Source organism: Drosophila pseudoobscura, chromosome X (assembly GCF_009870125.1).
Source record: "Drosophila pseudoobscura strain MV-25-SWS-2005 chromosome X, UCI_Dpse_MV25, whole genome shotgun sequence".
Classification (NCBI taxonomy): Eukaryota; Metazoa; Arthropoda; class Insecta; order Diptera; family Drosophilidae; genus Drosophila; species Drosophila pseudoobscura.
In genome coordinates, this window is record NC_046683.1 from 51819181 (window position 1) to 51845287 (window position 26107).

Here is a 26107-nt window from a genome sequence, read left to right on the forward strand (position 1 = left end):
CCTTACAAGTTACAAAATGAATTTCCAAGCTGATTCCGAAGTTCCAACTATTTATACATATAGCTGTCACTTAACTTTGTATTTCTCTGTATCTAGTAAACACTATCTACTTTCAACATAATTTCTTCTATACATATTTATGTACATGGTAATACTTACACTCCACCAAAAGTATATACAGACCCGGCTTTCTCTTTTCCGCTTGGGAAATATGAACAGTTTCATTCTTCTCCTTTTTGGCAACAGGAAGTGAGGCGGGACACGGAAACTATGGAGCTGTCAGGAACACGCGCCCAACGCGCATCTCCCCCTCTCCATCGCCATATCCACCTATAGAGCATCTCCATCCCCTGGTACTGTTAGGAATTGATTTCGTCGCATTCTTTACAAAAATTATTGATAAGACATTTCCACAGGCCTTGTTGTTGGCCATTACAGTGAGAGATGCCTGTGAGTGGAGTGGAGAGTGTGTCTGTTCTTGTGTGCGCCTCATGTAATACAAATATTGATATACTTTGATTTCGCAATGCCTTTAATGCTTAGGAGGGTAGCAACAAGCCAAAGGAAGCCGCCTTTTGTAGCTGGAGGGTGCTGCCCTGTCCTTTTCTTCCCTTCCTCTCCCTTCGAGATATTGGAAAGCTGAAAGCAAATGTCAAAACTCGCAAAAGTTGAGTTTTTTCCCATGTCAGGAAGGTAGTGGACGAAGTTCGAATAGCAGATATGAATCTTACTTGGGGTGGCACAGAGATCCCGTCTCAAGGGCCACACAATCAGCTTAGACAAGTCGCTCTCCCACAGACAGACTTTCAATGGGAATCACAGGGCGACCAAAGCACATTTTAAGCACACGATGATGGCACTTGTACCTGAGTGCAATTGCTTGAGCGCCGTCGAACCGTAAGCACAGTTTTCGTACCACAAACAAGCCTCACAAGCACAAGCGGAGGCAGAGGCAGATCAACAAACAGCAGGAGCAGTAAGTATATTTATGAAAGCTGAGAGATACCCTAACTAAGAAAAAAAAGATAGCAGCTCCATCTCTGCGCTTGAAAGGTCTCTGCTCCCCAAAAAAGATAGTGTAGAAAATAATCTGGGATACTGGATCTGCTAAGGATCTGAATACCTTCCCATTAACACACACACTGGTCCATATATTTATATGTATTTGTATATATATTTAATATAATCAATTTAAAACACATACAATTTTTGATAAATGCTCGCTTACAATGAAATGAAAAATGTGTTTTCCGTTCTCCTCCATTTTGATTCTTTGCTCTTTCACATTTTACACATACTCGTAATATAAATAATTTTTGTTAAAGTTTTTAGTTTTGGTTTCACACATAGTTTTACATAATAACAAAGTAAAATTGTTAAATATATATAATATATATATGTATGTATATAGATATATTTTTGTGTATATATCTCATACATTTTGCCAATTGCTAAATATAATTTTGATTTTTGATTTTGTTTAAATATAATTTTGTTTTGATTTTTGCTCGTGGCTTTTGATTTTGCGCTCTTTCACGTCTTTGGTTTGCATTTGTTTTTTCCTCTCTTCTTTTCATCGTTTTCTTCTCCCATTCTCGTTCTTCTTCTCCTTCTCTTCTCCTTCGTTTCTTTCATCAACTTCAACATTTGGAATTAATAATAATTTTCGAATGCATTTTTTCGTTTGACTTACATTTACAACTAAAATATGTATCAAGAGTTTTCTTGAGTTTTTTGTTTTTATTTTGATTTTGTGTCGTTTTGCTTAGTTCTAATAAAATTGTATTTTTGATTTTTCTCATGGTTTTTGCCCTCTGACCCCATCAGACTTGCGCCTGAGGTCATACAAAATTTTGATTAATGCTCAAGGTACATTGCAATTTTCATCTTTGTTTTTGTAAAATTTATTTAGCTTTAATGTTAAAAAGTGTCTTCTTCTTTGCGTTTTTTTTTTGATTTGTGCGCTCTTCTTCTTCATCTTTGTGAGGGGTTGAAAATTATAGGAAAATTTGAACGAAATAAAGTGAATGGAAAATCATTTGCCAGAACCCAGGAAGGGACCCAAAAATAATTCGAGAATTTGCATAGCAAAATTTGCTCATATTGTAAGAGGGGATGTGATTCCGGCTAAATCACCCTCAGCGAATGCAATTCTTTCCTTTTCATTTGATTTTTCATAAATTGCAGTTTTCCAGTTCACTTTTAAGCATGCAAATAGAGGGAACACCCTTATAGTACCGGGGACTGGGAGGGGAACTGGGACTGACCTGACTCCATGGGGTAGTATATGTCGGGGCTGACTTTGCGCCCTAAAAATTGCTGCCAGACGATTTTCCCAAATTGCCATCAAAATTCAATAGAAAAGATTTGGGCAAAAATGTCGGAAAAATATTTATGAAATTTGCCTACCATCCCCTGGTCCGAGGTCCGAGGGCCGAGTCCGTGGCAGCAACCCCCGCGGCCCAATCTTTAATTGCAGCAGCGCCCGTAAAAGTATCGGATGTCTGTACGCAATCAATGAGACGAAATTTGCATGGACACGTGACAAATAATTAACTGCCGAAAACGGGAGATATCCATGCGCCTCAGGGTGTGGCTACTTTTAATCAATAGCGCTATGGCTTAATGTATATAGATTTTGATTTTGGATTGGAATTTTTTACAACAGCAGCTGCTGACCCTGCGGACTTGACCCTCACCGGACCATGCTGGGTTTTTGTTATCGCGCTTTTCTCTCATTTTTTCAGCGGGCTACACTCTCATGTAGATGTATTTTTTAAAGCAAACATACTAATCAGGGGTGTGTTGGTCACTGCGTGTCCCAAAACCGGAAACAGTTTTACTTATTATTGTGTTTTTTTTTTTTTGTTCGGAATGTTTTATGAGGGTGCTGCTCGTAGGTTTTATTCAAAAACGGGAAGAATTAGGGGGGAACAGCTGCGAATGAGTTTTTTTTTTTTTTAAAGTGCCTAACCATATCTACTCGCAAGACATTTCGCTCCAGGCATTCTTGACAAATTGAATCAAATGGCAATTTAATAATTGATGTCGCCAAGGCCTTGGACCAGCATACAACCCTCGGAGAGATGAAGGTCCCCTATTGGAAGCCAAAACAATGGGAAAGGTCTTCCCCTATCAAGGGAAACTTCTCGGGTAATCACGGTGTGATTTTAAGATTCTGAAGTAGGTCCACGGGTCTGGCACGCTTCAATCAAAGAATAAAAAATGTAATCTGGTAATTGATCAATTTGGAAATCACAATTTTTGAATTAAAAAGTCAAAAAAGAAACGAAACTCAAGTTTAACAAATACAAATGTAGACATTTATTCGTTATATATACACACATATGAAATTATATTATAAGAACTAAGAAATAAGTGGAATATAAAAAAAAAATGTAGTACTTTTTCTATATGGATTTAAATATTGGATTTTAGATTTCCCTTAAGTTGTGTTTTGTGGGGACTCGGCGAAGTATTTGCTAAAAGGCACGCAGCATTTTAAAAAACACACGTTTTTAAAAAAAGGAATTTCAAATATAGCAAATTCATCAACGCCGGGTCCCAGGCTCGATTCGGTCCTATCATCAACTCTTCGAGGGAAACTCTTCTTGCCGAAGAACAAACGCCTTAAATACTATAAAATAATCTGCAAGAATCGTTGCCCAAAACTGAAGAGTTGATCGATCCGATTTGGCTTCTGGTTCGATCTTTATATATGTATATGTATATAGTATGTATCTCCATAAGTTTGACTAGAATGTGTTTAGTGGTTAGGCGACTAGTTTTGGTCTTTGGAATGTTTGAACTTAAAATTTTAATTAAACCAAGCGAAATATTATATTAATATATTAAATCATATGTATATCTAAACTTTAGTTGTTCTGCTCTGAGGTAAATTTACTACAAAAAAATTCTTATTTAGCTTTAAGGTTTCTTTCCTTTCGATGCGGTTTCGGTTTAATAGATTTTATATAGATTTTTTCTTTATAAATTCATTTTATTTAAATTATTGTTTTCAAGTCCGTCTGAGGTAGCAATTTTTGTTATGTTTTTTTTTTAACGTTTCATAATATATACTATTATTATTTTTACTCGTTTATCGTTTTCATATTTATATTTATTTATTCTTATTGGTTTTCCTTTCTTTAAATATGTTTGTATAAAAAAGTACTAATGGTCATTGTACTTTTGCCCTGAGTTGTTTTTGTGTGTTCTTATTTTTTACCTTCTGGCGCAATTTTCCTTTTCTTCAATCCCTCTCTCTAATCATCTTCCTCTGCTTTTATAACATTATATCCCTCTAATATCCCCGCTAACTCTGTTCAATTTTCATCTAAAATCGGAATTTCCCCTGGAGTTCTCTTTTAACAATCCTTATGTACAAGTTTTGGTCGGGAAAAATCTCATCAAAATTGAAGACATTGTTTATAAGATTTGTTATTCAGTTTCGGTTAAGATTATAGTGCCTTTATACGATATAGAGGGGGTTTTTCCCAAAGTGAGAATCGAAGGAAATGGAGACATTCGGGACATTCCCAGAGTGTAGTCTTCGCTAAAAAATTTTTGATTTTGAGCAATTTCATTGTGCTGAAGCTTTACCATAGTTTATGCCTACAATTTTTGTGTGGGTTCAGCCCTATTTTAAGACCACACGATATCTAGTAGATGAGAAATGTATAATTTTAATTTTGATTTGAAGCTACTGATGCTGCTACTACGATATATATCCTTTGACTCGTATATATGAATGCCCATCATCCTCTGCCTACCCCACCTTATACATGTATGTACGTATTTAGATTTCCTCTCTCCACATCCTGTGCTCTCTCGACTGCAACTCTTTTACGATAAATTACAATTACGCATAGGAACTTTGATATTTAATCACTAGAGATATATATGTTATAGGTTACGGTTTATGCTATGCCTTGGATCCATCAAAATATACATACATACATATGTGTATATATGATGACGACTAGCACAGTGCTGCCAGCTGAAACGGACTTGTTCTTGTTCGGTTATAGGGTTATGGTTTATAGACTTTCATCCATGTTAGACATGGTGAACTTTTAGCTTTCTGCGACTACCGATTGGTATTGATCGATTGTAATTGTTATTATTTGTATTGTATTTGTTAGGGGTGTATATTTAAGTTTAATTATGAGCTCAACTAATATGCGCACTCAGTCTTTTGTAGTTCCACTATTTTGTCTCTTGTTCATGTTCCTAACTCTTATTTTCTTTTCTGTTATCTGTCACTTTAGCTTTAATTTTTTCGTTTCATGGAGGATCTCGATAAATGTATCAGGGTTGTATTTTGGGTTGAACTTACGCTGGCAACACTGTAAAATGGGGTTGCATTTCCATTTCCCCGTCCTTGTCCTTAGGCTGGTGTTAGTCTGAAGCTCAACGTGGCCGACTCCGAGGCCCGCACCCTCACGGGCAGATAGACCAGAGCCGGGGCAAACTGCATCTCCGAGTCGGGATCGGCTGGCTGCAGATGGAAAGCCTGCATCTGATATGCTTCTTCGGCCCGATCCGGCTGAGCGTAGCTTGCCGGCTTTCCGGTGCCGTTGGCCAGATCGCTGCACACCTCAAAGGGCGAGGTGGCGGCCGACCGATGGCCGCCTCCGATCCCGTTGGGTGTGATGGACTTGGAGGAGCGACGTCCTGGATTCGGTGAGCGGTTCTTGGATGCGGCCATCGGCGACTGGGAGCGGCCCGTGGCCTTTGGTGAGGGAGTTCCTGGTGTGTGTTGTGGAGGAGAGTGGGTTCTCTGGAGGGTTGTGGCCTTGGAGGTGCTTAGGTTGGTGGGTTCCACGTGGAGATCAGCTTCTTCTACAGCTGGCGGTGCTGCTGCCACCCGACTGGACTTGCTGCGGGACTTGCCTTGACTGCGTCCTGCTGGGGGTGGCGGTGGCGCTTCCAAAGAAGCCTCAACCCCATCGGCACTATTGAGTAGGGCATGCGAGCGTTCGTGGATGAAAAGGAATGCGTAGTACGGCGTGGTGAAGGGGCACATGGAGCACTGGTACTCCTTGAAGCGTGGCGCTTGCTCCCCGAACATCCCAGGCAGAGGTGGCATTGGTGGCATGCCCTGCATACCCTTGGGCCCCTGCTGCTGCTGCATCTGTCCGAAAAGATGCTGCGCATTAAGATTCTGTAGAGCCTGGGCGAGATTGGGTGGAGGATTGCCAGCGCCCACGGATGGCGTTGCAGATGGGGCATTGCTGCTGCTGTTGCTCCCATTGGGTATCTTGAGCGTAGGACTGTTGGGCTTGCTGCGCGCGGATGGAGCCGGCGCCGGAGCTGCTTGCGTGGCTTCCAGCTCCCTGAGTCGCTCCACTCCGGCCGGTCCGTGTTCGTTCATCAGATGCGAGCGGAGCCACTTGAAGCTGCGGAATTGTCGCGCACACAGCGGACACACCTCGTGGACACTGCCGGAGTTAGTCTCTCCGCCTGGTGCTGCGGGAGGAGTCAGATTCAGCTCCTGCTCCGGCTGTGTTGGCGGAGCCTGTTGCGCTGCGGCTGCGGCCGCCGCCTCCAGCTTGACGCCGTTCTGTCCTCGCGGCTGCGGCAGGGGCGAGCCCTCCTCGATTATGCCGTGCGTGTTGTGTTTGTGGACGCGCAGGAAGTACTTGCTGCACAGCTCTTTGTTGCAGATGTTGCACACAACGCCCCCGATCTGGGCACCGTTCTCGATCTCGATGCCGTGCATCCGCTGCATGTGGGTCTTCATGAAATACTTGTTGCACAGCTCCTTGTTGCAGATCTCGCAGTAGCTGCTCGTTGGCGTTATCGTGTAGGCCGGCCGATTCGGTGGCGGAACGGGAACACTGCCAGCGCCTGCGGGTGGTGCCACCGGACGCTCAGGCGTGTAGAAGCCCTCGCGCAGTGGACTCCCACTCGGAGCGGTCGCTCCCCTGGGTATGTGTGCCTCGGCGATATGTTGCTTGAATTCCTCGCCACTGCCTGGCGAGGATCTGGCTCCTCCAGCCCCTCCGTTCGGGGGCGTTTGTGGTGCTGCCTGCTGCTGATAGAGGGCGTGCAAGGGCAGCTGTTGCGGATGCTGTTCGGGCAGTGGCATGGACATGGGTGCCATCTGTAGAGGCATCTGCATCGGCAGCTGCATCTGGGCGGCGTGCTCCGTCATAAGATGCGCTCGTAGAGCGTACTGGTTCTCCAGCTCCCGGCCGCACAGGTGGCATGGCAGGGGTCTCTTCCCGTTGATGTCGTTGAGCTGCTGCAGCATCGATTGCAACTTCTGGAGGTTCTGCAGCCCCATCACGGACCCGTTTAGCTTCTCCTCGTCCAGGTCGGGTTCCAGTTTGATCCGCTTGCTGGGCTGTTCGATCAGATCTTGCTCCTGCTCGGGCTCTGGCTCCTGCTCAGGCTCCTGGTCCGCCTCTGTCTGTTCCATCGAAGCAGCGGCCGCTGCCTTGGCCAGCATCAGATTCAGGGGCATAAACGGCCAGCCACTTAACTGTGTCTCGTCCTTGCCAATCTGCGGCAAATCCTCCGGGGGCACGAAAATCCCATGCCGCTTCCATTTGTGGGTGCGCAGGAAGTACCTGTTGGCGTACTCCTTGTGGCACATCTCACAGTAGAACTCCGGGAAATGAACGCCTAGACGTCGCAGCTTCTCTGCACTGAGGTTGGACTCCCTGGCCTGCTGCTGAAGGTGCGACGGCAGCTTTCGGGGCGGCGGCACAAAGTTCACCTCCTCCTGCTCCAAGGAGAAGTCCTCGCGGAATCCCTCGGGCAGCTGAAAGGGCTTAGGGATGTCCACCTCTGCCTGGGTCTCCTGCTTGATGGGCTGCTGCGTCAGGGACTGGATCTGGGGCGACGACTCAATGGGACTGCCGCGTCGCGACTGGCCAGGCTGGGAGTTTGGCGACGAGTCAGCGGCTTGGTCGTGCTGCTTGGCTCGGTGGCGTCGCATGGCAAAGATGTTGGTGAATCGCTTCGAACAGATGTCGCAGTGAATCGTGGCCGCCGGCGGTGCGGCCGCGGACTGATCCGTTTTCTGAGCCACACTCGGCGGTGGCTGGGCCTCCCTCTGTAGCTGGAACATGTGGCTCATGGAGCTGCCACTGTTGCTGTTGTTGTTGCTGCTTGTGGTGTTGTTGTTGTTGTTGTTGGAAGTATTGGATGGGGGCTCTCCCACGGGATCGAAGATCCCATGCTTGTTGGCCTTGTGCGTCTTGAGGAAGTACTTGTTGCAGAACTCCTTGTTGCACAGCTCGCAGTAGGCCTCCGGATTGAAGATGCGCAACGGTGGACGATTCAATCCATCCACGCCGGGGAATCCCGACATGCCGAGGAGCGGCAGATATCCAGCGGGACCCATGCCTGGTGGAAAGGGAAAGGCGGGCGCCAGGGCCGAGCCATGCGAATGATGCTGCTGTTGCTGGGCCATGGCACGGAACCAGTGATCCTGCTCCTGTTCCTGCTCCTGCTCCTTACCATGGCCATTGGACAGGTCGTGGTCCAGCTGCATCTGCATATGTTCCTGCATCTGATTGGGGCTCTCCTCCCGCTCCAGCTTCACCTTGATTGAGCTGAGAAAGTCCATGGGTTCGTTCCCATCCCGATCCTGATCCTGATTCTCTCCCTCACGATGGTCCTGCAGCATGTGGAGGCTGAGCTTGAACTCGGTCTCGAAATTCTCGCCGCACTGCTTGCAGTAGGTCTGATACGGATTCCGCCGCTGATGCTGATGCTTGTCCTCTGATATGTGTTCGCTGGAAGGATCTGAATTCTGCTCGGGCTCCTCTTGCTTGTGCTGCTGCAGGAGCTCGAAGGTCTCCTTCAGTTTCTCCATCGACTTGGGCAGGAACATCTTCGATAGCTTCTCCTCGTAGTCTACCCGGGTGGCAGTGTCCTGCCTGCGATCCTCGATCTCTGCTGGTGGTTCGCCTTCGCCTCCGCTGAGGTTGAGGGCCTCCAGGCGAATGGGATTGTGCTGCTTACGTCGCTTCTTGGCCGCATCGCTGAGGGCTTCCAGCAGCTGCAGCTGCATGGCTGCCGCATTGGCTGCCGCTGCCGCCGTCGCTGCCATGGCCGCCATGGTGGCCCCCTCTTCCGTTTCCGCTGCTGCTTCCAGACCCGTTCCATCCTCCACTCTATCTCCATTTCCCTCTCCCGTTTCCGTTTCAATATCGTCTTCGGCATTGTCTGCCTCATTTGTGCTGCTTCCCGCTGGCTTCGGTCTCGGCTCCTGCTGCTGCTCCTGCCCCTTGACCAACTGCTCCGTGGGTGAAATGGTGCCGTCTCCTCCTGCTGCTGCTCCTGCTCCTGTTCCTGCTGTTGCTGTTGCTCTTGTGGCTTCATGGGTATTGTTGCTGTTGTTGCTGCCTCGGTTCGTGTTGAGTGTCGACGAGTTGGAGACATCGGAGAGAGCAGTGTCCTCGCTGCTCAGATCTGGCGGTGGGGTGGCATATATGGATGCAGCCATTTTGGATGATATTACTGCAAAAGAGAGAGGGAGAGAGAGGAGAAAGGGGAGAAATGGTATTGATGAGTGAAGAACTTTTTAATTGAAGTCGCAGCCAAAAGCCGAAGCCATGCTAGCGGGTGGCATGGGTAGGTCGAAGGGGTGGTGTGGGGTGGAGTATGCATGTACATAATTAATGGTTCTATATATGTTCATTTATATGTATATTAGATGTATTTATAAGGGTTTATTGTGGTCGGGTAAATTTTGGTATTTTACAGGCCAAAAGTAGGAATGTTTCAGGATAAATTCAATGTGTCTTACGTCCAATGCAGTCCTATACTCGTATGTACATCTCTTCCATCTATCATGCCCCCACTGACCATTTCTCTGAATGTACATAATGTATGGCTTGAGGGCTTAAATCCTACGAGCCTTACATATTGGAAGAAAAATAATAAGATGAAAAAAGCCACATAGAATATTTGAGACCATTCAATTTTGGTTTTGGCTTCGTTCTACTCCTCATTTTTCTTTTCCCCCTCCCATGTCTCAGCTTTCTCCTTTCTCCTATATTTTGCCAACACCCACACACACACACATATATAAAATATTTGTGTCTCATTTCCGTATGCGCTTAATTTCATTTCTCTGCCGCTTCTGCTGCTTCTTTCTTCGTCATCATCATCATTCCTTGGGCCCCCCTCTACCATCATCTTTCGAGCTGTTCTTCACCCGCTCTCTCTCTCTCTCTCTCTCCCTCTTTCTCTACCACCCAACCAGCCACCCACCTATTCCTCTATCGCTACACTTTTTCATTTTTGTGCAAATTCTATGAAAAATTTTTCCATTATGTACACAAATACCCAGGCAGTCCTCAGAGCACACTTATAGCACACATATATAGGTTCCTTTTTTTGTTTGCTATGCCCCCAGATGCCACCCACTAACACACAAACACACACACACTCCCGCACACACACACACATATATAAACCCATTTTTGGGGGACAGAAGGAGGAGGAGGGAGGCGCACACACGAAAATTTATACAAAGTCATCCGATTTAAGGAATACAAATTTTGCTTATTTTCTCCTCTTTCTCTCTCTCTCGCTCCATCTATGTGTGTGTGTGTGTGTGTGTGTGTGTAAGTGGAAGTGTGTGGCACACACCAACACAGAAAACTTTTTGCGTCTCACAAACAAACACACACATACAATACGTACATACAACCCCCTCCCCACATCAGTCCTCTCTCTCCGCCTGAACACCCCCTCACTTGAGCCGAGCATAAAACTTATAAAAATTTTCTTCAACATGACTTGGTAAAATAAATTTGATTCTCAAGAAAAGCGAAAAAGGAAGTAAGACCAAAGCAGGATGGGAGGGATAGTGGTGGGCGGAGGGTGAATTTTCTGCCAGGCAACCAGGGGGTGAGGGGGGTGAGTGTCAGTGGGTTTGAGGGGGAGGCGGTGGGGAAAATTTTTCGAAATAAACCGAAAATTTCTTTTTCCTATTTGAGTAGAAGCCAAAAAGGAGGAAAGCTTTTGGAGGTGCAGGAAAAACAGGCTGAGCGAGGGATAGAAGAAGTAGGAGGAGGGAGAGGAAGAGGAGGAGCAGAAGCACGCCGAAGAAGGTGGCGAAGAAGGAGAGGAGAACGTAGTGGGGGAGTGGGCACAGAATGGGGAAAAATAAAGCAGAAAAGCAAGAAAAATATTCTCAACTATGCTGCAGACATAAATTAAGTTTCCATGGTTGGAAATTGGTTCTCTTGCTACATTTTCCTCCTTTTGCCTCTGGTGTCGTTGTTGTTTTTGTTGTTGACTTTTCTTTTATACAATTTCTTCGGAACATCCCCCCTACCAGCCCCCTGGACCAGAGCATCCTTTTGGCCTTCTGGTACTTTGAGAAGTTAAGCAAAAATGCCGGCCAGGATGTGCGCATTTCTCTTCAGAAACTCTCCCTGGGAGTGTGCGAGTGTATCTATGTGTGTGAGTGTATCTGAGTGTTGCTTGTATTTTGGTTGGGATTTTTATAAAGCCTAAGGTAGTTTTATGTTATTTTATTTGATTTTTTTTGGGCTGCCTGCCTGCCCGTCCATCTTTTGGGTGGGTTGAGGAGTAGTGGGAGAAGGATGGTCAGGAAAAAATGTTCGAAATGAAAATGGCAGCCGAGTGTAAACAGAACCATGTACTTGTGCTCCTTATACCAACATATATACATGGCATACATATCGTACATATATTTGAGGAGACTCGAGACGAAAGGCGGCTAATTTGGCCAACCAACATATCAAAGTAGTTTCGGGAATGAGGGGCTCTGGAGTCTCGAGACACTTGCCAAAGGGAAGAGCCAATAACATTAGATTGGTTCTGGCCATGGTGTGGTATGGTATGGTATGCCCTGCCATTCGCTTAAGACTTTATAAATTGGAAAAGGTAGAAGAAAACGTAGAAACATGGCTTAAGGGCTAGGTAGGGACTATCTAAAAATATTTTAAACTTATTCTGTCTTGGAAGTGTTCAAAGAATGCAAATCAAAATCAGGTACAAAACAATTGAATGTAAATCCATAGATCATCCTATGAGATATAGGTCTGATGAATGGATGGTAGAACTTTAGATAAATTGTTCAAGCAGAACAAAAATGTATTCATTATTCTATCAATATTTGACGATCCATTGATGGCACTTTAAACTACACATTCAAAAAAATGCACACGTAAATAATACTTCTTATATCATCAACATACTCATTAATAATTTGTTGTTTTGGTTTTTTCGCGATCCGTTAAACTTTCATTTAGTTGCACTTTCAGTTGGGAAAAATTTTCCGTTAATTGTCGGTTTCCTAAACGATCATTGGCTCACTTTACCAATTACCTTTCAATAAGTCACACGGTCATGCGCGTTCGGCACTGTGCTCTCTTTTTCCGAGTTGTTGCGATCGTGTGGTGGTTTTATGTCCTGCCAAGTGGCCCGTTCGTTTGCAACTGCCGCATGACACAGCAGAAAAACAAAAAATATCAACTATCAATTTCCCGATTTCCTCAAAATCAAAACAGCAAATAGCAATGATACTAAAATCACAACGATACACACACACTCACACACGAACCCTTACCCTCTATAGCGTTTAATAGTTTTTCCACATACACTCATACATAGAGAGAGCTTCCTCTACCCATATCACGGAAAAAACCTCAATAAAACACCCCAAAATATCAAAAATCATAGAATTTCCCTTAAAAAAAAAATCCATACAACGTACACTTAGCAGCGCTGCCCGGAAAACCATTATTGCTCCGCCCCTTTTTTGGTTTTCTTTTTTTTTCAGTAAAATTTTTCAGTTACCACCACAAAAGGGAAAGGGATAGACACAGTGGCAATCAGAGAACGACTGAAGGAGAGAGCGAGAGGGGTGACACACGGAATGAGCAACAATCGCATCGCGCAACGTTGAATGGGGTTTTACTTTTCCTCTGTTGTTGTTGCAGCAGCAGTGTTAGTTGTCGTGCCAATAGTTTATCATATTTCAATAGGATTTTCAATTTGTTTTTCTTACTGCAGTGAAGTCAGTTCAGTCGTGGCTGTTATTGGTGTACAGCCGAGTACGAGTACGAGTATGTATTATAGATTTTGTTATTCTAATTTATGCACTCTCCATGGAATTTGGGTGACTCTGCTCTGTCTTTCAGTTTCCTTGAACCCTTTATCTGAGATATAATAGAACTATTCGGAGAGGACACTAGAGGTACTTTACTAGCTAAGAGATAATGGAAGACGGTTCCAGGGTTGGTATGCAACTGGATTGCTATAATAGAAGGATTTTGAAGGTAATTTAGTGAGAGGATTTTGCAAGTGTCTGTTAACGAGATGATTACTCGGGATGGTTACCAAGAGCATGTAGCGGTACATTTGGCGTTGGCTATTAAAGCGAAGGCAAGAAGGGAAAAGTATTGGATGATTATTGTGGTTATACTCAGCTCTCGTATGTATGGATATTTTAGATAAGTATTATCGTTTTTTACTTCATGTTTTGAAAGCTGACTTTTTAAGACTGATAATTTCATGTATTTATGCGGGCGGAATTTTCACTTAATGATTACATGTTGCTACATCAAAAAATATTTCAAATTCTGCTGGTAAGTCTCTTTATAAAGAATACTAATTTAGTTTTCTTTTATACATTTTTTTCAAATTATGACGATTGTGTACTCCAAATTACTACCTAGACTCGGGATGAATAGTTTAAATCATTAGGTTTGAGAGAAAAAATATAACCGACTATAAAAGAGGACCGTGTATCTCCCTTATGTTTCAATTGTTCATTAGAAAGGAACAGCAGCCAACCATTCTGGCAGCCTACATCTCCACAAATCTCAACTAGAAGCATGCCCTAGAGATATACGAGGTTGAATGATTTGCTTTGCCCAGATTGATAGATTGATTTTGACTTTGCGAAAGATATATCGTAAAGTGTACAAGTATGCGTGTGTGTATGCACGTACATATGTACATATATGTGTGAGTCGAACCTTGGCCACCCTTTGGCATTCGGCATTCCACACACATCAAAAGCCGCAAAAGCGAAAGTGACTTTGGGCGTCCCTCCCCTCCCGTCCCCGCCCCATTGCCTCGCTTCGCTTCCTTTCGTCCGTTTGTTGCCGCTGTCCTGCCACGCAATCAGCGGCCACTGGGACTGGGACGCAGGTCCTGCGCTTGCGCACGGAGTGTGCCACTCTACGGATTTCTCTCTGGCTCTCCAGCTGTCGTATATATGCATGTGTGTGTGTGTGTGTGTAGTATCTGTGTGTGGCTGTGTGTGCATTCAGAATCGCCGGTTGAACGAACCAAGCGAACAAAAACACTCCGACAGCAACAGTCGGAGCCCCAATCATTCGAAACCCATTGGTCGGGAGCTGCGTGGGTGCCGAGTCTCAGAACGGATCTCCCAGTTCGGGGCCATTTTCGGGTCGGAAATGGCACTGGGCCGCCACCGGTCTGGCCGTAGTCGTAGCTATAGTCGTGGTCGTGGTCAAGGTTTCGCTATTGACTTTCACTTTCACACATGTCGGCACATGTCCACTGTGACGTTGCCGGCACTTTCGCTTTCCGTGGCACGCACACACACCCCCAACGAGCCCCACGCCTCTGCACAGTTACAGTTAAACACCCGTTTGTAGGCGCATGTCTCTCTCGGTGCATGGCCTGAAACGTAAACAAACCGCAATGGCATTCGAAATTTTAGAAATGATAATGGATTTGTGTGGTGTAGGGGAGGCAGGACGTAGGCACATCGACACCCGCCCCCTGCATTAGGTATTCCAGTAAAATAATAATTATGAAATTTAAACTCCAACCTTGCGGAACCCTCCCCGAAAAGTATTGTATGTCCTGTCCTGATGAAATGTCGGTTATGATTGATATACGCCCCTGTCGGCCCATATGCCACACTTACCCACTGACGCCCCCGATTGCCCCTGAATGTGGAATGCAATTAATATTTCTGATGAAAATCAAATTGAAATTATGCGTGGACTCAAAAATGAGATCGAAAACGGAGGACAAATATAATGGGTCTGTGCCGCAGGGTAACCAACCATCCCCCATCTATAGAGTGCTGATCTCTGTTGGTTTTCGGTTGAATGTGGGGGAGGAATATGCCGAAGGGAGGGGGGTAATGTGTGCGACAAATTGCTCTATTGGTTCCAGGGAGAAGTTACGTGAGACTATGAGCAGTTTCTTTTGATGTGGATGGATTAGGGAACAAAGTTTCGTTGAACTGATTCGTATTTGGAATCACTATTTAGACTTCAGTTTGAAATCCTGAATTAGAACATACATATGCATCAGTACACACTTATCGATATTCAAGAGAAACTTCGAGAGTAACTTTCGTTATACCAAAATGTTAATACATAGTTTGGGAAATACGAAACAATTTCGTCGAAATTCATTCACCTCGTGCCCTCTTAATCATGGCTTCAGGGACACAAAAATATACAAAATCCTTCGCCCTAAGCCGTACACCAAACAACACAAAAAAAGGGAAAAAACATTTCCAGTTTCTATGGGGCCGCGCTCATTAGTAAGAAATCTCATTAGAAACCAATGAACGCGCACAGAAAAAATAAACACACACACTTACACACACTCGCACATGTAGAGAAGAGGGCTGGAGGGCTGGAGGGCAAGGGTGAGGGAAGGAAAAGGCCCTCTAATGAGAATTGGGGGCGAAATGAAAATCGTTCACCAGTTTCGATATTTTTCTACCATCATTTTCACTTTCACATCTCCGGCGCATGGGCACCATGGAATGGCATGGCATGATGTGAAAAATTAATTTTACCCTCAATCCAAACCCAATAGCCCCCAAAATTACCCCTACCCTTCCATAACTCAAACCCCTTCCCCTCAGCAAGCGACATTTTTTTTCGAGCGGCTCGAGCCAACCGAAAAGCCGACCAACCCAAAACTATCTCTCCCTCTCTTTTGGGGGTACTAAAATTTTGTTTCTATCAAATATTATTTTCTACAATAAACTAAAATGAGACTGTGTGTGTGTGTTTGTATCTGTGTGTGTGTGTGAGTATTCCACCCCCTAAGCTCTATTGTGTGGGTCTGTGTACATGTGTCTGCGTAAGGCATGATAAAATAAAAATACGAAAAATATGAAAAAAAAACGAGAAAAATTAATAATGAAACTCAAACACAGAGAGACAAGGACAAATGCTATATACATAAGCCATGGCCATACATACATCTACATATGTGTGTGTGGGTGTGTGTTCATAGAAATGAGTGTAGGGCTGGGGATGCCTGCTTATAATAATCATTTTGATAATAAGGCAAGTGTACGAGTAGTTGTACAAAAGTTTTCTTCTTCGTTCTCTCTAATGAGATCCCCATCATCATCATCATTGGACATTCCTCATTATCATCATCATCATCATCATCATCATCATCATCATCATCGGCATTAGCATCATCCTCATACCCATACTTCCCCTCATCATAATGATGAAGTTTTATCTAGACCCTGTCACAGTCACCCCCATAAGTATGCAGGCAAAAACATTTTGGCAAGAAATCTATCTACAGAAGTTTTCACCAAAAAAAAAAAATAAAAGAAAAGAAAAGCAGAAAAATTCCATAAATTTTTTGCTTAGGTCTTCCTTCCTCTCTCTTACACACACACAACTGCACATGCTTATTGGAAGGGGGGCGGGGGGGGGGGGAGGGTAGAGAAGTTTGCAATTTTATCAGAAACACAGACATACACACACGAACACACACACAAATAGAAATACTAGCCCTCCTCCCAAACTTCTCTCCTTTGGCGACCCCCCAAGCGACTTTATGAAACCATCAAATTATTTTCTTTTCCATTTCTGACACTCAAAAGAAAACGGCAAACACAGTGCGAAAGAGAGAGAAGGAAAGTAAGGATGTTCGGCGGGTGGGAGAGTGCGGGCGGGGCGGGGGTGGGTGTGGGTGTGGGAGGGTGAAAGCCAGCGAAGAAATGAAGGGAAAGCAAAAAGGGAGAAAAAAATTATTATTTTCCAGTTACACTCTTCGCATGGGTCTCCATGGTGGCCCTGGCACATCCTTTACATTACATTTTCCTCCTCAAAGTTTTTGCCATAAGTCCCCCGCTCTGCCACCCTTCTCCCCCTCATCCTTTTCCTGTTCTTTCTTAACCCAAAATGCCTGCGGGTTACATTTTGCCCAGACCGTGTGTGTTTTTACCGGGTATTTGCAAGGAATTTTGTGTTCCTTAATATGTATGCCAGTGCATATTATATATTCCCGATCAGCATGAGCTTCAGATCGATTATATGTACAGATAATATCTATATATTTCCTATAATCTATAACAATCAGCTAATTTTTGCCTCTAGACTGTTGAAAACCTTACCCTTACCCAGCCCGAGAGGATTGGCTATAAAGTTCCTGAATAGAGGGTATCTCACAGTCGGAATACCGCTCTTAGTTGTTTTTATGTGTTCGCTGGTGTGTGTGCAGCTACTCCGTCTTATTCGAGTACGAAATTTTTATGAGAAAATGCCTGGCAGCTCAGGGCCTCTGCTATTGTGGGTGGGTGTGGGTGACTGTGAGTGTGTGTGTTGGCCCGGCCCAAAACGGGCTGTATATCAAAATATTTAAAAGCAAATATAATATTGGGGGAGTTAAGCGCTGGGCGGCTGTATGAGTATATTTACGTGGGAGGATTACGGGCAAAAGGCGTAATAGGAAAACACTTAAGCAGCCCCCAGCCACCAGCCCACTCCAACGCCTCTCCAGCGAAATATGAAAATGTAAAAAAATTATATACATCTATTTTGTATAGTCAGATGTAGATACATACATATGTACTTGCATATTGTATAGTACATATATTAATAATGAGCCGCAGCGCCAGCGCAAAGAGAAAATGAGAAAAAAAAAGGAAAAAAATGGTGTCTGTGTGTAGAATTTATTGATTTTCAGCGAATAAATATTGCTGGAAGAGCACATGGCAAGTGACTTAATATCAGTCTGCTTTGATATTACCATATACGCAGGCACACAGACATAAATATACATATAGTATGTATATTCATCTGTGTGTATGTACGTATATAGGGAGATATATCTTTATATTGAAATTGATTTGGCCTGCTGTCGCTGCTATCGTTGAAATTTTTATATTTTTATTGTCAGTCGCAGTCGCATTAAAAATACTTAATCTCCGACGGCACAGTTATTGCCCTCACACCGCCATAAAAATGGTGGGTGCACTGGGTGTGGGTGTACGTTTGTATATGTGCATACATATGTATATGGGGCAGTCCAGTACTTTAATCATGTCCATATCGAAAAATTTTACTTTATCGCTATCCCTAGCGTATACACATACATATTATTATTATTTTTCTGTTCTGTTCTGTGCTTTATTAGCACCCGTAAGGGGACCTCATGGCGTATGCTCAATGTGTGATAAAAACCCGCGAGAGAGAGAACGAGAGAGGGAGCTAATGAGACTTTTTAATAAATTGCCCCATTTCGCCTTTGCCTGGGCCCCGTTTTTAGTACAATTTTCATTATTAATAAAACTTTATGACATCTATATCTGAGTTCGTTGGTTGGTTCCGTTGTGCAGTTTTGTTTCATAAAAAAAGGGGCGGACCCACACACACAATTTATTATTCCAATTAAATTTAGCAACTTCGTTTGCTATTGTCCTGGATATACGTATATATTTGTTTACGTATGTTTTGTGTGTAGGTGCGGTTGTGTGTGCGTCATGATATCTATCAAAAGTTGGCTTCCATTTTGGACTATGGTCTTTGTAAAACCGTAAATTGTAGGACCTACTACCCATATATAGTGGATAGATAGATAGATAGATAGATAAGGAAGGATCAGGTTTATCATAGGAGATTTCATCTATACAGGTTAGGGAGCTTATTCTCCTTATTCCGAGGGAACTGAGGGAATTTACAAAGTATTGAAGTGCTTCCCATTCTGTTGGTAGTTAAAAAACTGATCTTATTCTATTAAATAAAAGATTTAATTCCATTTCAACGACCCATGTGCATCACATCGAAGCTATAGGCGACAATAAAACATTTCCCGTATCATGGGTGAGAATATAAGATCTCATATGAGAGCTGATTCGACCCCAGAAAAAACACTTGTCGCATATTAGCTCCCTGCGACACAGTTTTGAACGGGATATTCTTGAGATTTGATTGAAATTCTACGGCTTTACAATACCCCTGCATGTACATACTTACATCTTTCCAATTTAATTCAATCATTCAGCGGTTATTAAGGTGAGACACTCTTGAAAGACGAATATTGAGAAATTGACACTGAATAACATAACACAACGTATAAAAAATGTATAAAAAAAGTACATGCATCTGATGAGGTTGGTGTAAGGGGAGCTTTTTTATTGTATTATTTGATATGTATATTGAGTATTTGGTAGATATATGTATATATATAAAATGCAATCCGTCAATTTCCAAAGTTGCGTCCCAACCAAACTCTTGCAAATCTGGATAGTAACGTGGATTGCAAAACATCTAAATGGTATACGATTTTGATAAGCATTCCAAAGCATTAAGCAATATAATTTGATGAATTTGCCAATTTTAATTTCATTTTATTTCGTGTGTGTTCTTTTATATCTATTTTTTGTAAGCCAATTTATGGAATTTCGTTAGAGTTTCTTTAATGGGGCGGGCCAATGCAAGCGGATAGAGCTATTTTGTTCTACAGTTCGGTTAGGGGTTTGCGATTATTTTGACTGGTTTGACAGACTGTTTGTGGTTGATATTGCTGGGGACTCACAATGTCTCTGGCCAGAGAGAGCATCTTTAATCCTAAGTGTAAACGTGTGCCAGCGTAAACGCGCTTCGAACGGAAACGGAAACTCCACAGATAATGCATATTAATGGCTAGTATTTTATTGATTTCGTTAACGATTAAAGCACTTTATTGGTATAGATATCGATTTAGGTTTTAGTTGTTTTTAGCACATAGTTTCTGGTTAAAAAAAAAATACAAAAATTAGCTTCCTTGCCACCACTATATTGTTTTCGTATTGTTATTGGCTTACAAATCCTTGGGTTTTGTCACTTTAACACTTTTGGAAACACTGAAATCGGCAGATTCTTATGAATAATGCTTTTCATTATGCTTCTCATTCTCATTCTGATACTGATTCTGATTCGGATTCTGGAAACTTACAGAACTTGTACGGGGCGTTACACTTATTCGATCATGCCGACAAGTCTTAAACGACGTTGTGGTAGCCACGCGCGGCTACTTCTGCACCACGTACGCGTTTTCTGTAGACTGATTCGGGCTTTTCAGTTTTTCCGATTGCCAGCCTGCCCGCCAAAGGATGCACAGGCACCGTCGAGACACCCACACACATATGCACAACGCAGCGACAGAGAGAGCGTGTACTCGCGAAAGAGAGAGAGCCACAACCACCACCAGAGACACCACCCCCACCGCCAGCCGCAACGCTCTGTTGCTATTTTGTTTACTTCTCGCTGCGGGGGCGTTCGTCGGAGAGAAAGAGAATAAGAGAAAGTAGAGGGGGCGAGTGCGGGGGTGTTTGCTCTTCTAGCCAAAACATGTGTTAACCTTTTCCAGTGGCTAAAAAACTGGTTTAAGGTCCAACCAAAAGGGAAAAATGCATTCCAGATAAAACTGCCCTTAGAAAAGTATTGCCTGCTTTCGAGGGCATTTCTTAAAAATCTGAATGTCTTCAACTTTTGAATGAAAATGAAAGATTTTGTACTTAATACCATAATTATATGTATACAGCGCCCACTTGATGGATTCTTAGGGAATTACACGCACACACATACTCGTATGAGGACAAAAATCCTACCCTTAGCTCGCAGGACATGCGTATTGGATGAAAAAAATGAAAAAAGAGAACTGTTCCGTCACAAGCGGTTAGGGGAGTCCCATTTTTGGTTTTTGTTGTTTCTGCTGTTGCTAAAACAGTTTATCAACACGACCAAGTCTCTGATAAAACAATCATCGTTTATGGTGCAACACGCTCCCCTCCCCCGCGTATCCCAGCAGCATAATTGAGAGATAGTCCAGTGACCAGAGCAGTTACGGAACAGAAACCGGACTGGGGGTAGCGGTGGCGGTGGCTGTGGCTCTCGAGTGGTATGGCGTGTGGAGTGTAGTGGAGTGGAGTGTGGACATGTTTCGTAACCGCATGATTAGAAATCGACTAAAGTCGATGACAAAATGTCCTGGTGGGGGGTGCCGGTGCCCAGGAGTAGGAGGACTGACGGTAGGAGGCGGGTAAAACTAGGTTAAACTCAAACCCAAACCATTCAAATTATTGTTTGAGCTGATTTTTTAGTTGGTTTATGACAAACAATCTCAATGCAAAGGCGGAACCTGCGTGCGGCTCCGTAACTGCCGCCTGCCCCTTAAACGGCTTCTCTCCCCCACCGAAATGGTGGCACGCAGCGGAAATGAGAAGGCATAGTTTTAGCATTTTCCTTTAAATTACAAACAAAAAAATAATAAAAAACAGCGCAGCAAGGATAGACCGATCAGGTCGAAACAAGGAATGCCCTGCAAGTAGATATTAGAAGAAGGCTGGGCCACAAAAATTAACCATTATTCTTGTATAATTATTTTAGTGAGTTCTGATTTAGATAATTAATCCCGTCATGACTTCTTTTCAAATGTACTTAAGTTTTGTACTTATTTGAACACATTCATAAATAAATAAATATAAAATAAATCCCAGCTAGTTCCCATCCGTTAAATAAGCTCGAAGTCAAAAGTTACAAATTAATAGTTTACTCTACATAGAACAGTCAATAATTTGTAAACTTAAGGACTAATGAAAGTGGAAGTGAATGAAAGTGGCAAAGCTTTGTTGTTTCCAAAGGTCATATGACCCCAAATATTGGCAGAGTATTTCACAAGAAAAGACGAATGAGAAATCAAATATGCGTTTAGCACGATATATTCAAATTTGTGTACGTTTCCACCGAACGAGGCGGGGGTTACATCGGACAGAGGGAGTAAATCGGGGCTTTATTCCACTTTTTGTTGTATGCCACATTAACCCGAACAGAGTTTTTTCCGGGGAATTTTCAATAATACTCGTACAATAGCAGGTTCCCCGACCCCGCTCATTTATCGCCCTTGCTGCTGGTAGAAATTTGGCGCTGTCGGTGCTGCAGTAGCTCCTGGTATTGCTCCACGGAGCCATCTTCGTGCTTGGAGGCGAACGGTGGCTGCTGTTGGGCCGCCTTGGCTTGTGCATCATCGACGGCGTCTTTGCCAGAGGCAGCACGTTTCGTCTTCTTGATTTTGTCGCGCACGCGTTTCCCCAGTCGCGATGCGGCAAGTACTTGACTGACCTTGGAGCTCTTCAGATAGCGTGTGCGCCAGGACTGCAAACCGAGATGGAGAAGAGTTTCAGCCAAGAGACGGACTTGCTTTAGTTTTATTTATTACCTCTGTGTCGGCTTCCTTCAACTTTTCCCGCTCATCTTCGCTGGTGTCTAGCAAGATGACATCGTTGTCCATTTCCTCGGGATTTGACAGATTTTCGGTCTTTACAGCCACGGCGGGTGGCTCGTCCTCCTTGGTCATTTCCTCAATCATATCAAGATCGCCTCCTATAGATATAACATCATCGTTTTGATCTTCATCATCCAGCATTGGCAGCTCTGCGGCAGCGGGAGGAGTTCTTGTACTGGAAATCCCTTCATTGGGCATTTCTACATCGGCCGCAATCTGTTTTTCCGGCATAGGAAGCTGTGGAGCCTCTGCGGGTTTCTCCATCTCCTCTGGCTTCTCTGGCTCGATGGGTTTGACCGGCTCCACAGGGTCATCTCGCACCTCACCTTCCTCCGGCTCGCTTTCCACAGCGGGTGGTGGCGGTGGTTCCTCTACAGCTAGCTTCGGTGTCTCCTTGGGCTTCTGCTTGGGAGCCTCGTCATCGGTGCTGTCGCTGATCAGCAACGTTTCGGTCTCCGTTGGAATGGGTATCACATCAGGCGAGGCCGAACGTGACCTGTTCTGCTCCTTCTTACCAGCATCTTCTGCGGCGACTGAAGCTGAGGACACAGCTACAACAGTTTTCTCTGGCGACTTTGTTGGATGGCGATAGTTTCGCTTGATTTTGATCTTCTGGCGGGGCGCTTTTTCCTTGCTGCTGCGCTCTGGAGCTGTCTGTGGTGGATCCTTTCTGGCTGATTGTTCACTAAACTTCCGCTTTTCAGGCACGGTGCTTCTGCTGCTGCGCTTCTCCGGCGCGGTGCTATTGCCGCTGCGCTTTTCTGGCACGGCACTCTTGCTGAAGTGCTTCTCCTTTCCCTTTTCCTTACTGTTGTATGGCTGGCTCTCCTCTTTGTCGTCATCATCAGATTTGACCTCGATCTTGGTGATGGGTTCCATGGCCAGCTGCGAGCGTATTGCTCGTGCTCTCGCTTGAAGCTCCAGCAGTTCCAGGACGCTAATTTGTCCACTAGCTAAGGATACAGGAGTGATTGAATTAGCTATCTATATACGTACGAGTAGTAGTCATTGAAAGAGTAGTCATGGAACCACTCTAGCATTTGTTTTTCATTCCACTTACACGCCTTGCTTTCGTTTCCATTGTTTATTTGTTTCGCTTTAAGTTTCTTCCTTTTGGCTAAAATTTAAGCAGAAGTAGACGGCACATTAATAAATTGTTAGATAAGTTTAATTAAAATTTAACTGCACGCCACATAATGGAGAAGCCTTTGGTACTGGATAGCCAGGAGACTGTCGAGGGCGAGGACGAGCATCTGGACGATGAGAATCAATTGGAAAAGTTCACGGTGCGTCTGAATGGTCAGCACGATCTGGAACAGAGGCTGCGCGACTTCAAGGCGGCCTGTGAGGCGCACGAGAAGCATGCCAGGCGACGAAAACGTCGCCGCTACTACCACATGGGTCTGGTGGCCAAGCTGGTGGCCGAGACCACGCCCGACGAGCTGCGACGTATGCTGGAAAACGGCACCTACACCTTTCACGTGGACGCCGTGTCCAACAAGCCCGACGAGCTCAATGCCATCCTGGAGACGCTGAACCTGGCCATTGCGGGTTACATCGAAGATCGTGAGCTGCGCCTGGCCACCGGGCTGGCCCTGGAGATCAATGGCGAGTGCTGCCGCGTCGGCAGGCTCCGAAACAACTGTGCTGTGATGCTGGCACGGGGTGCCGTCGTAACTCTGACCACGGACGAGGACTACCGCTATGGGGGCTACAAGGAGATCATATTCGTGATTAATCTGCAAGCGTATCTGAAATCGGTCAAGATCAACGACATTCTGCTGATTGGACGAGAGGTGCGGTGCCGTGTGGTGAAGACGCTGCGCGAGGCCCTGACTGTGCTGATTATCGATGCGGGTCTGCTGACGGGATACGACTTTATAGAGCTGCCGCGGCAATGCCATGCTCTGGATCCTGCTGTGTACCCAGACCTTTACATGAACGACCTGAAGATTGCCGCCGAACTGAAGGCTAACTATGTGGTGCTACCGAAAATACGCTGCAAGAACTTCCTCAAGGCCGTCCGGCATACAATCAAAGACGAGTTTGACCTAAAGCTGATTGGGATGATTGATTTTGAATACGTGCGGACTAATATGCTTGATCTGCTGGGCATCATCAAGCTGTTGGACTACATCTGGATACCGGACATGTTCAATGTAAGCTGCTGTGTCTACAACTACATCATGGAGGATGTTCTTTCCATTGCCCACTGCCAGAAGACGCCGGTGATTGGCACGGTTCCCCTCGAGCGTTGCAGCGACTTTAAGCGCTTCGAGTTGCACGAGTTCCTTTGGAAGATCGATTCCATCCACATCCAGAAGAGCCCGTGGTGCAACAAATATCCGCTAATTGTCAAGAAGCTGATGCCTATACGTGACTATCGCGTCGGCGTCGTTCAGAACAAGATGACAGTGAAGAATATTCTAACCTCGTACCAGACCATTGTGAACTTCATCATACGGACGATCAGCTCTATCGAGTGCCAGGCGATTTTCATCTACACCAAGTGTGAGAATGCCAGCATCGCCTTGTCCCGCACTGAGATCTATTGCCCCGTCTTCCTGATGATGCCGCTTCTCGATGATGACGACGAGGCCACCATCAAGTGCAAGTTTGATCTGGCTCGGGCCTTGCATCTTCGCCGAAACATGCATCCCGTTCTCTACACCAAGGATCTGAACGAGTGCAACTACAGTCCGATCGAGTTTGGTGTGGACTACATACGACGCAAGGGCTGCCTCGAGGTGGGTGACTTTGTCCTCACCCTGGAGGTGGGCAAGGAGGACGCGGAGAATGTGGTCATTGGCATTGATGAAGATGTGTGCATACTACGGGCCTTCTACGTGTCTCCTTTGGTTGGTTGCGAGAAGTTCAAATATGGAACGTAAGGAGGCATGCGACTTTCCGGCGTGCAGTTGTACAGATATTACTCAAAATAAATGGTAACAGTATAGACGGTTTTGTAATTTACTCACTTCGGCGGGCTTCCTGGCCTCCGATATCGCTGTCGGACGAAATTTCCTCCAGTGAAATGTGTTCTGCAAATAGAAAACGATAATCAATCGTATATAAATGTATATGTGGGCATGTGTATACCTTCTTTGCGCTCCACATCCGAGTCCTCAGAGCTCTCCGTGTCAGTGGGACAACGCGTGCCATCGATTATGGACTTGAGTCGCTTGGTGGACAAACAGAGCAGCTCCTCCAGACAGAGTTCTTCAATCTCGTCCAGGGAGTTTTTCTGCGGTTTAAAAATGTCTATTACCCTTAAATGAGTTAGTCTTTTATCCGTTAGTTTACCTTGAGAAACTCCGGGGCCAGATTCATGATAGTTTTCGGCTTAAGGGTGCCAAAAATCTGTTTCACCAGCTCCAGACGGTCATCGATGTAGTGGGAAATGGGGTGCAGCGAGCGATCCTCCTCAGTCTTTTCCTTTTTTATGCTAATCGGCTTGGGTATTTGGTCACCACCCTTGATCTTTTTCTTCAAGCTGCTGCTCATTTTTCTAATTTGCTTTCGATTAAAAAATAAACAATTTATTCTTGCAGCTAGCGTTGCCGTATCAGCGGTTTCACTACTGTTTCAATTCGCC

At 44.6% G+C, this 26107-nt stretch overlaps 3 protein-coding genes across 7 annotated transcripts; 1 reads left to right on the forward strand and 2 right to left on the reverse strand.

Annotated features, from left to right (window-relative positions):
* Window positions 1-1150: 1150 nt before the first annotated feature.
* Window positions 1151-21630, reverse strand: LOC4812917 (uncharacterized). 5 transcript variants are annotated; one of them, XM_001353756.4, is made up of 2 exons: window positions 20185-21630; window positions 1151-9477 (listed from the first exon to the last, which is right to left on the reverse strand). In XM_001353756.4, the coding sequence occupies exon 2, from the start codon at window positions 9461-9463 to the stop codon at window positions 5390-5392; it is 4074 nt and encodes a 1357-aa protein (XP_001353792.3). In that variant the 5' UTR covers window positions 9464-9477; window positions 20185-21630; the 3' UTR covers window positions 1151-5389. The 5 variants fall into 5 exon arrangements, with proteins under 5 accessions (XP_001353792.3, XP_033240806.1, XP_033240808.1 ...); XM_033384915.1 differs by having other exon boundaries at window positions 19786-21630; XM_033384917.1 differs by lacking the exon at window positions 20185-21630 and adding an exon at window positions 19224-19778.
* A 289-nt stretch (window positions 21631-21919) lies between these two features.
* On the reverse strand, window positions 21920-26088 carry LOC4812777 (nucleolar protein dao-5). The gene is made up of 6 exons (XM_001353757.4): window positions 25816-26088; window positions 25612-25756; window positions 25491-25553; window positions 23573-23629; window positions 22447-23465; window positions 21920-22382 (listed from the first exon to the last, which is right to left on the reverse strand). Exons 1-6 carry the CDS (start codon window positions 26014-26016, stop codon window positions 22119-22121), a joined length of 1749 nt encoding a protein of 582 aa, XP_001353793.2. The 5' UTR covers window positions 26017-26088; the 3' UTR covers window positions 21920-22118.
* Window positions 23623-25468, forward strand: LOC4813901 (uncharacterized). Its single transcript, XM_001353758.4, has one exon. The coding sequence runs from the start codon at window positions 23709-23711 to the stop codon at window positions 25401-25403; it is 1695 nt and encodes a 564-aa protein (XP_001353794.3). The 5' UTR covers window positions 23623-23708; the 3' UTR covers window positions 25404-25468.
* Window positions 26089-26107: the final 19 nt, after the last annotated feature.